At 43.1% G+C, this 11,644-nt stretch overlaps 1 protein-coding gene across 1 annotated transcript; it reads right to left on the reverse strand.

Moving 5' to 3' along the window:
- Window positions 1-1,211: 1,211 nt before the first annotated feature.
- LOC121289682 (histone H4-like) lies at window positions 1,212-1,487 on the reverse strand. Its single transcript, XM_041209306.1, has one exon. It carries the CDS (start codon window positions 1,485-1,487, stop codon window positions 1,212-1,214), a length of 276 nt encoding a protein of 91 aa, XP_041065240.1.
- Window positions 1,488-11,644: the final 10,157 nt, after the last annotated feature.

The raw sequence follows: 11,644 nt of genomic DNA on the forward strand, positions 1-11,644 counted from the left end.
ATCCTTGTTTTTAAATGCTCCATGGCCTTGTTTTCCCCACCTCTGTAAATTTCACAAGCGCTTTAACCCAACAAAATATCTGCACTCCTCCGATTCTGGCCTCTCCCAATTTGCCCCACCATAAGTGGCTGTGATTTCAGCTGCCGAGGCCCTCAGCTTTGGAATTCCATCTTAAAATTTCTCCTCCTCTCTTTCCTCCTTGAACACACTCCTTAAAACCTACTGCTTTGTCCAAACTTTTGGTCATCTTCCCTAATTTGTCCATCTGTGGCTCAGTGTCATATTTTGTTTGATAATGCTCATGTAAAGCCCCTTAGGAAATTTTACTATGTTAAAAAGGTGCTACATAACTACAAGTTGTTGATCATTTTTATCTTTGGTGTAGCCTTATCCTATATACCCATAGCATTTCTTCTTTCTTCATTGTATGCGCATACATAGGCTGGTAGGCTGCCCACCATGGGCAGCACTTTCCCCCCGTCTTGGGGGGGGTGGGGGATGTTGTGCGGGAGCGGGCGCAGATGGGCAGGTTCCTGATCAGCACCACCGCCAATTAAGGCCCGCCCAGCGTGATGTCCACTTGGAAGCACTGAGTGCTCCCTAGGCGGGAAGGAGGGATTTCCCTGAGCCGGGAATGCGCTCTTTCATGCATGCGCACGAAAGAGCGCACAGATCTACCTGAGGCAAAGTGCTACCTCAGGGAGATCGGTTGAAGTTATAAAAAATTTTTAAAGGTTAGAAAAAATTTTCCTGACATGTCCCATCATGTGACACTGTTGGGACATGTCCATTACTTTTATTTAAAAGTATTCTGAAAATTTTAAATCCTTCATGAAACCTCACTCCGCCCACGGATGATGTTTCATGCTTTTCTGGAAGGGTGCCTGGGCTCCTTAAGGTTGGACGGGCAGGTCCATTAATCATTTCAATTACTTTTTTCATGGCCTCAATAGGCCATTGACAGGCACACAGCCCTGCTCGCCAAACCGAAAATCTAAATGAGGCGAGGAGATAGCAGGATGCACGCCCGACGTCACCCCACATCGTTTTACGCATCGGCAAGCAGACCCAGTTCGCTGACGGGAAAAGGCTACCCCATGGTAAGGGTTCAAGAGCACAAACGTGCAAAGATTTCCCTGTTATCTGTTCTTTAAAAAAAGCAATTTTCAGAATCCTTTGGTTTCTAAGTCGCTATCTCTCTTAAACTATCTTCAACCACCGAAACCATAGAGGGTCCACCCCTGACGCTTTAGTGCGTACACATCAATGGCCGTCACCGTCTTGCGCTGGGCATGCCCCTGATAATATTTTCGAGGAAGACTTTCAGGACTCTGCGAACCTCTTCGTATGAGGCCGAAAATGCATTTGATGCCACCACGGCGAGCCAGGCACCGAATGGCTGGCTTAGTAACACCCTGGATATTATCGCGAAGGACTTTGCGGTGCCCTTTTCCCAGACCCTTACCACTTTTCCCTCTACTCGACATGATCTACAACCACTGACAAACACAGGGAGCACAGTTTAAAAATAACCCTAATTGCTTCAGCCAAAGCATATGTTTCAAATCAACCTTATGGTCTCTAACAGGCCAAGCAGGCAGCTTCATCCGTGGGCGGGATGAGGTTTCATGAAGGATTTAAAATTTTCAGAATACTTTTAAATAAAAGTAATGGACACATCCCAAATCATGAGACAGTGTCACATTAGGGGCCATGTCAGGAAAATTTTTTCTAACCTTTCAAAATTTTTTATAACTTCAACCGATCTCCCGGTCTTTTCTACAACCTAATGAAGTACAGGTGGCAGAGACAGAAACAGAACTCCTTGGACATCTCTAAATAGCACTGGGTGGTGCTTCTCCACTCTCCTGGAGAATGTTAGCAGACCAGACGCTGCCCAACTCCTGCTCAGTTGAACAACTCCGGCGAGTAAGAGGGATTCTCGGGGGAATGCTCATTTCAGTCAGTTTAGGCCATTTCAAAAGAGCGTTATTGCCGGGGTGGGGTGGGATGGGGGGTAGTATTGATTCCTCCTATAAAAATATGGAATCATTTCATTCAGGCACTATTGGTTGATGGGCAACCGAAAAGGAACCGGGTCGACACTGACTTGAAACACAAAAAGGAATTAACTACTAGTCAGAGGCAGAGGTAATAGCTCGGCTGCTCAAAATAAAGTACCGTGTTCCCAAAATAATTCGATGTCGCGAAGGCGCCTCAGTTAAAACTACTGTAAAAGTAAACCGAAGGTGGTGTAACGGTCAAGCTGCTGCTCGACGCGCTCGAGCGCCAAGTCGACAAAGCTCACATTGCTCGCGGACCCTTTACAGTCACGTGCTACGTGCCACACACGCACGCGCGTGCTCCCGCGAATTCTCTCCTTTAACTAGTTTGGTAGGAGGCAGCCTTTCGCTACCCTGATTGGTTCACTTTCAGTGCTCTGATTGGCCGTTCAGTCAGAAGATTCTAATTGGTTAATCGGAGATGCCAAGGCCGTGCTCAGTATCGACGCGCTTTCGTGCATGAGTGCGAACGAAGTTTCCGTTTATAATTAATTCAGTTGGCTTTACCGAACTGTATGGAAATTGCTGTGAAAAAGAAAATCGAGATTTTGATTTCAATGCGAAATACTTGCGAAAAACTCGGGGTAAATGGTGGTAATTTTTGGAGGTGGCCGCACGATTAATTTTTTTGAGTGCTTGTTTAGGATAATTTATAGCAGTCAAAGGGAGCAGAGTGAGCAAGACAGTGGAAAAGGGAGGGAGACTGAGGCAAAGAGTGAGAGAAACGAAGTGAGAAAGGATGGAGAATGAGAAAGACAGAGTGGGAAAGGGAGACAGTGAGAAAGGGAGTAAAGTGGTGGGATTTGAACCCATGTTCTCATGCCTAGGGACCTGTGTCTGGACCTCTAGATTACCAGTCCACTACACCCCTGTAATGCTCTATGATTGCAACCACAGTACGTTATAATCTTTTAACTTCTCTTCAGTTTTAACCACTGTTCACCGCACAATCCTCCACACCTCCATTACCAGGCTCATTGGGATTCAGCTCCACTTTTAGCTAGATGAACAAACGTATCCATGCGAATGTAGCAATGGTTTCTCTTACCTCACATAGAGTCATAGTTATACAGCACAGAAACAGGCCCATCGTGTCTGTACCGACCATCAAGCACCTATCCTAATCCCATATTCCAGCACTTGGCCCGTGGCCCTGTATGCTATGGTTTTAAGTGCTCATCTAAATAATTCTTAAATGCTGTGAGGGTTCCTGCCTCTATTACTCCCTCAGGCAGTGTGTTCCAGATTCCAACCAACCTCTGGGTGAAAAGATGTTTCCTCAAATCCCTTCTAAACCTTATGCCCCTGGTTATTGACACCTCTGCTAAGGGGAAAAGTTTCTTCCTATCTACACCCCTCATAATTTTGTATACCTCTATCAGGTCTCCCCTCAGCCTTCTCTGCTCTAAGGAAAACAACCCTAGCCTACCCAGTCTTTCTTCATCGCTGAAACCCAGTTTCTAGCCCAGGCAACATCCTGGTGAATCTCCTCTGCACCCACTCCAATGCAATCACATCCTCCCTATAGTGTGACGACCAGACTGCACACAGTACTCCAGCTGTGACCTAACTAGCATTTTATACACCTGCAAGATAACCTCTCTGCTCTTATATTCTATGCCTCGGCTAATAAAGGCAAGTATCCCATTTGCTTTGTTAACCACCATATCTACCTGTGCTGCTGCAGTGTTTTTCATGCTCCCTCTTCACTCTCCTTATTACTTTTTTAAGTCCCCACCCCCCTACACATTCTATACTCCTTTAGGGCTTCTGCTTTTTTCCGCCCTCTGTGTCTGCCATAAGTCTCTACTTATCCTTATCCAATCTTCTATATCCCTTGACATCCAGGGTTCTCTGGACTTGTTGGTCCTACCCCTCACCTTTACAGGAGCATGTTGGCCCTGAACTCTCAGTATTTCAGTTTTGAATGACTTCCACTGGTCTGATGTAGACTTTCCTACAAGTAGCTGTTCCCAGTCCACTTTGGCCTGATCCTGTCTTACCATATTGAAATCAGCCTTACCCCAATTCAGCACCTTTATTTCTGGTCCATCTTTGTCCTTTTCCATAACTACCTCAAATCTTAAAGAGTTATGGTCACTATCCCCGAAATGCTCCCCCACTGACACTTCTACCACTTGACCGGCTTCATTCCCTAAGATTAGGTCCAGTACTGCCCCTTTTGTAGAACTTTCGACGTGCTGGCTCTAAAAGCTCTCCTGGATACACTTCAAGAATTCCGCTCCTTCTAAGCCTTTCACACTAAGACTATCCCAGTTAATATTGGGGAAGTTGAAATCCCCTACTATTATTACCTATACTTTCTACACTTCTCTGAGATTTGGCTCCATATCTGCTCCTCTATCTCCCCCTGGCTGTTTGGAGGCCTATTGTACACTCCCAGCAAAGTGATTGCTCTCCTTTTGCTTTTAAGTACCACCAATATGGCCTCATTTGAGGAATCTTCTAAAGTACCATCCCTCCTTACTGCAGTAATTGACTCCTAGGTCAATAGTGCAATGCCACCTCTGCTTTTACACGCACCCCCACCACCTCCCCCCCCCCCCCCCCCCCACCACCACCACCCCACCCCCCTCCACCGTCACGCCTGAAGATTCTATAGCCTGGAGTGTTGAGCTGCCAGTCCTGCCCTTCCCTCAAACATGGCTCTGTTAAAGCAACAATATCATATTCCCATGAGTTAACCAGTGCCCTGAATTCATCTGCCTCACTTGTAAAACTCCTTGTGTTAAAATAGATGCAATCCAGCCTTGCATTATTCCCTTGTGCCTTAACAGGTCTGTATTTGCTCTGCCTTCCAGACTGACTTAGTTTCTCTTCTTTATTTGACTGTACATCACTCCCTACTGTACCTCCACTCTGTATCCCATCCCTCTTCCAAATTAGTTTAAACTCCCCACCCTCCTGCATAACAGCACTAGCAAATCTCCCCGCAAGGATGTTGGTCCCATTCCGGTTCAGGTGCAAACCATCTGACTTCTACAGGCCCCAGTGATCCAGGAAACTAAATCTCTCCCTCCTGCACCATCTCTTCAGCCATGCATTCATCCTCTCTATCCTCCTATTCTTAAACTCACTATCACATGGCACAGAAAGTAATCCAGAGATTATAAACTTCGAAGACCTACTTTTTAATCTGCTACCTAGCTCCCTAAATTCTTGTTGCAGGACCTCAATCTTCTTTCTACCAATGTTGTTGGTACCAATGTAAACCATGACCTCAGATTGGTCACCTTCCCCCTTCAGAATGTCCTAAAGCCATTCTGTGACATCCTTTAGCCTGGGACCAGGGAGGCAACACACCATCATGGAGTCACGTCTGTGGCCACAGAAGCGCCAGTCTGCACCCCTCACTATTGAGTCTCCTACCACTATTACTATTGCACTCTTATTCCTCCCTGCTTGTGCAGCTGAGCCACCCACAGTGCCATGAACTTGGCTCTGGCTGCACTCTCCAGAGGAACCTTCACCCTCACCGTTTTCCAACACAGAAAACGGTTCTTGACTTAGATGCATTCTGGGGCTTTCCTGATTACCTGCCTGCCTCCCTTCTTCTGACTGGTGGTCACCCGTTCCCTCCCTGACTGCACTTCCTTAAGCTGTGAAGTGACCACATCTAAGAACATGTTATCCACATAACCCTCAGCCTCGCGGATGCACCGCTGTGTCTCCAGCTGATGCTCACCTCCAAAACCCGTTGCTCAAACTGGTCAAGCCAATGGCACGACCTGCACATGTGGTCATCCAGACTGCAAGGAGTGTCTAAAAATTCCCACATGCTGCAAGCTGTACAACACATGGGACTGAGCTCCCTTGCCATACTTTTTGTTTGTTTTTAATTAAAAGACTATTTCCTTAAATTTAAGCCAAGTAGAAAACTATTTAGTTTTACTTTTAAAAATGCTGAGACTCTTACCTTCTGTAATGCTGCTTTAGTGGAAAATAAAACAACTTACTCACTACCTACCAATCAGCTCCCTCCCTTGTCCTGATGTCTCTCCTCTTGAATTCCAGCACCGCCGAGCGTCTGGGTGAGAACCGTTCCCTCACAGGTAAATTCCTGCCAATGGGGTGCTGCTGACTGTCTGTCCCAGGGTCACATAGACAATCATCTCTAAAGTTCCCCACGGATTAACCTTGAACACTCTGTTCCTCAACTACATACTGCCTCATGGTGACATTATCCAAAAGCACAAGAGCAGCTTTCACATGTGTACTGATGATACACAGCTCTACCTCTTCTGCAAATCAGCAGTGAATCTCCTTATATCTTATGATCAGGAATATTGTTAAAGGTCCATTGTTGCATTATGGAAATAGTCTCCAGACTAATTTTAATGCATTCTGAGAGTTTTTCACAGTGCATATGTTCCAACAGTAGCAAGATAGGAACAATAAAAATATTGCAAATAGGAAACTGAAATAAAAACAGTAAGTATTGGAAATACATAGCAGGTCGGAACTCAATTCTGCCAAAGGGTTATTTCCAAACTATTTGCTGGACAATATAGATAAATTTGTTTAGGTGAAATTGAATGTTCTGAGCTTTCAACGGTTATGGACAGAAGGAGGTCAGTTCAAACAGCACTGTTTTGCTCTTACCATCTGTCTGTAAACAGGTGTTTTCAATTAGTTTTTTTTAAAGAATAAGCTGTGGCATAGCTTCCCAACCCCTTGGTTTTTTGTGTGAGTTTATTCATAATCCCACAGCAAACTCGAGTTAGGATTAACTCAGCAAATTTGTTTATTGTACATTCAAAACCTGCGAAAAGGAGTGTTATCAATGTCCCACTCCACTTTCACACAGTAAAGGGAGGGATAGAGAAAAAGAGGTTTTATAGTGTGAGGACCACAGAGAAAATAAATATTGGTTCACATGAGTACCAAAGTCCCAAAGTCAGAGCCCAATGAGGTAGTCTTTCATGTATGTAGTTGATGGTCAGCTGGGTATGATTCACTTTTCAGTTGGCGTTGATATCACCAGAGACTGCATCAGTTTTGTAGGCAATGATACAAAATCTTCTAGTAGAGTCAGGTTAAATGAGGTCCAACCTGGACAGTTTCCTTCTGTGTGGCCTGCCAGTTGGATGTTAAACAATAGACTGGCTACACAGCTCAGAAAGGTAATATTACGCTGCTCAAAAGGCTACAGTCTTGGGTCATGTGACCTTCCTTCTCCACAGTGGCTTCAACAAAGGATGTTTATCTAGCATCTGGAATGTGGCTTTGTGTGATAATGTCTCAGTCGTTATGGGTTGAAACAGGTGCCATTCGTGTTGAGGATCTTATGTTTGGGAAGCCACTGTCCCAGCAGACCCATGTTCTCCACTAGCTAGGTTGGCTTATCAAATGCAAATGATATTCCTGTAGCTTCCTTTGGAATTGGTCTGTACAGTTCCAGGTGGCCTGTTAGAAGCGCCTTGGACATAACGAGGTGTGGCATTCCCAAAGCTAAGAGAATTCTTTTGTTCTGGAGACTGCTGGGGATAATTTCCAGATAGAGGGTCAACCATCTTAATTGGCTTTGTTTAGCAGAAAAGTCCAGTTTAAAAATAAGAAATAGTAATAAAGATAAAGTTTTAAAATATTTACAGGATTGGATTCCTGTTCGGCATCAGAAAAACCCAACATAACTCAAGCACTAAGCTTTTCAGAGAGGTTAATGTTTCCAAATAAAAATATTAATGAAAAAATTCAAATATTTTAACATTTTAAAGAGAGTTTTAGCATAAAACCAAACATGTAGTTTTCATAACATCAAGTTAAAAAAGCTCATTTACAGCACTTGAGAAATTTAAGTTTGCAAAAAAGAAAAATGGCACTGAAAGACTTCTAAAAAAAAAGACAGGTCAAATTGGTTTAACTTCTTGTGAGGTTTCTTCCGTTGGTTCATTTTTTTTCTCATTTATAGTAGTCACAAACTTTTTGCAAACAAAAGACCAATACTCCTTGGCAATCTTTTAAAACATTTTTCAAGGAAAAATCTAATTAGTGTTTTCCTTCACAAAGCTATAACATAAGAGTGGAAAAGTGCTCCCTCTCCTTAAAGGAGAGAAGGCCTTATCTGTAATTGACACAGTAGTAGTAGTAGGTTGGTCACAAGATGGTACGATCAAGGATGTGGCTGTTAGTGTCACGACACGCTGGGGATAGTGCGCTGTAATATCAAGCCCCACTGTTCCCCGAGCCACGACAAATATGGAAAGTTTGATCAAATCACCAGATTGCCCCAATTCTACCTAACTGTTTAATTTAGGTTAACAGAATACGAGCACCAGGTTTGTAAACTTAATAAGTTAATAACTGTTTATTGAACAAACTGTCGTTAACCAGTGGCAAAGGAAGAAATATGAACTGCTAACTTCTAACACTATAATTTTAACTCTACCCCTTTCCTAAATCACACACACACACAAAGACACACACACACAACATACACAAATGGATTTTAAAGGTTGAGATAAAACGGTTCAAAGCACAAATCCGGAGTACAGGAGTCGAAGGGTTGATTTTGATCGATGTCTTCCAAATTCCTTTTAGTTCTTGTTGATGACAGAAGGTGGTCTTCCAGCACTTTCAGTATTTATTTCACTGGTTGAGAACTTGCTATTCAATGTCTCTAACAGTGGTTTTCCCCTTTTCCTTTTTACAGGGGTTTCCTCAGAGAGAGCAGGTTATAGAGATATGAGGAAAAGAGATTTTAGACGTTTTCTCTTTGCAGGCCAGAAGCTTTTTGCTCCACTGCTTTTACACAAAAACCTGGTCAGGAGCCAATTAAAATGCTGCTGTCAGGTAGCTCCCTTGGTCCAGGATTCCTTTCCAGCACCATCTATCTTTCATAGCACACTCTGTTCCAGGACTGCAACATTGTATATATCTCTCATCCTGTTCCAGTGGACATGTCTTTCAAACTGCAGCCATTGTAATTCTAATTCACAGTCCAACAGAAAGTAAAAAGATATGTTCTTTAAAGCAGTCCAACAGAAATAAAAAGATATGTTCCTTACAGTGGGTATGGATTGGGGAGTTTAAAAGTTTAAAATGGGAAGTTTTTAAGACTGTAAGAATAATTAACAACTGAAGGAATGGGATTTCAGACTTGTAAGGTTAATTTTCAGTGCCAGAGAGGTTCTTAGTTCGTAATTAATATTTACTACACTGTTAAAATGTTGCTTACACTGAAATGTACAATTCCTAATTTCTTATAGCCAATTTATTTTATATCTATGAGGTAAGTAGAGAATTCCACAGCATTCAATACATTTGAGGGGTGAGTCAGATGAAAAGATGCTGTTTTCAGAGAAGATGCTTACAGAGCAATATTCCATTTCAGACAGCAACTTACAGATTTCTACATTTTATGCAATCACTGGATGTTGTGGTCCAGATGGGCACTAACACATAGAAGTTAAAAAAAGAAGAATAAGGTGCATAAAGTGCTTGTGCTAGATAGTAATCAAGAATGAAGTAGTACCATATTAGATAGGGCAGATAAAGAAGGACTATAAGGAATACAAAGAATGCACTTATGTAAACACACAAAATATGGTGAATAACTTTGGTGAGCTACAAGCACAAATAATGTTGTGGGAAGATGAAGTAGTGGCAATAAAAGAAAGGTAGGAGTGGCTTAAAATGGTGAGGACTGATTGCTTAATATTCAAGAATACAAAGACAGAAAAGTTAGGGAAGGAAAAAAAGGTGGGGTGGCAGTACTGACTAGGGAAGACATTGTAATGTTGGAAAGAGAGGACGTCCTTGAGGGTCCAAGAACAGAATCCATCTGGTTAGAGTTTAGAAGCAAGAAAAGAATTATCATGCTACTGCGGGTATTCTATAAACCTGCAATAATGAGAGATGGAGGAGCAGATCTGCAAGAAAATCACAGAGATATGCAAAAACTAAACATTGACTGGCATGATTCAGTAAAACTGCTGCAGAGCAGCTATATGCACACAACTTCTGAACCCACTAGAGATAAAAACAAAAAACTGCGGATGCTGGAAATCCAAAACAAAAACAGAATTACCTGGAAAAACTCAGCAGGCCTGGCAGCATCGGTGGAGAAGAAAAGAGTTGACGTTTCGAGTCCTCATGCCCCTTCAACAGAACTAGGTGAATCCAAGGAAGGGGTGAAATATAAGCTGGTTTAAGGTGTGTGTGTGTGTGTGTGTGTGTGTGTGTGAACAAACATTCCTAAATTATTGGTCCCTTAGCCTGGGACTGTGTCCCGTATTTTAGACTCCCCAAGCAGCAGAAACAATCTCTCAGCATCTACTCTATCAGTTCTACAATTAATAATCCATCCATCTCCCTTACACTCAATGCTCATCCTCAACTCTTGTTATACTATTCTTCGCAAAGCAGAAGGCCACTTGGGTGGCAAAAAGGGGCAAGACTGGATGATGGAACAGTGAAAACTATTTTGCACAACATGAAACAAAAATGTGACACTATTTTTCAACCAAGTGAACACCCTTGTGCAACTACAAATCCTTCAACTTCCTTTTTCTATGCCTATATAGTGTTATCCCTGTGGTTTCAGCACAACTAGAAGCAGGTTGCACGTATTACTACTCTGACTAACCAGAGGCTCTTGGCCAATATTCTTTGAGTTTTGGAGGATTGGAGTGCGCCCCCGCCCCCCCCCCCCCCCCCCCACCTCATCACCCCACCAAAGACAATCCACCTACAATAGTGTAGGTAATCTTTGGCCATCACAAGAGGCAGCATGTGGGGTCTGCATGTGGAGGTGTAGGTAAGAAATCAGAGTGGAAGTGCTTTGAACAGAATCCCCATTTCCATATCCCCTTTTCTCCATCTTCCCTGCGAGCCAAGAGCTGCACTCTGCTGTACTTCAGTGAGATGCTTAACAGTCAAGGTGATGTTTTCCTCAATCCTGCTTAGATGCCTGAGTGTACAGGCCATTAGTGAGGGTCAATATGCACTCAGTTGACTGCTACACCTGCTACTCCATGTAGGTGACCATTCTTTCCATGTATGTGGAAACACATGCTAGAAGCGGACTCCTCCAATCTCTGCACCAACACTGTGCACAATTGAAAACAGGCTGACAGAACCTCAGACTACTGCTCCAGAATAGACCTCTTCATCAAAGCCCATAAGGAACTGCATCTGCACCCTCTAGGGATGAGTGTCTGAAGATTAAAAGGTCTGAAAATGAGTGGCCAAAGCCAAAAAGGTCTGAAAAATTTTTTGCAACATGTAATTACAGCAATTTTTATGATCTGTAGTGAAATGCAAATGCTTCTAGGCCAGTTTAAATAGGTGGAATTTTTAGAAATCAAACGGGTAGAAACATTTGTTTTTGCTTTGTGTACCTTCTACTACTGTCAAGATTGTGGACCAATGTATAAAATCACCAGTGACCTCAGCATTTCACCATTCAATGCAATTAGTGTACATAATACAGGCAGAAGTCCATACTAACCACAGAACATGACCTTGCTGGAATAAAAACAGAAAATGCTGGAAAAGCTCAGCAGATCTGCAGCATCTGTGGATAGAGAGACAGGGTTAATGTTTCGAATCTGTATTAC

Source organism: Carcharodon carcharias, chromosome 17 (assembly GCF_017639515.1).
Source record: "Carcharodon carcharias isolate sCarCar2 chromosome 17, sCarCar2.pri, whole genome shotgun sequence".
NCBI classification, from domain to species: domain Eukaryota; kingdom Metazoa; phylum Chordata; class Chondrichthyes; order Lamniformes; family Lamnidae; genus Carcharodon; species Carcharodon carcharias.

Coding starts and splice junctions, on each gene's coding strand:
- LOC121289682 (XM_041209306.1), bottom strand. CDS start 1,487: ATGTCGAGTAGAGGGAAAAGTGGTAAGGGTCTGGGAAAAGGGCACCGC.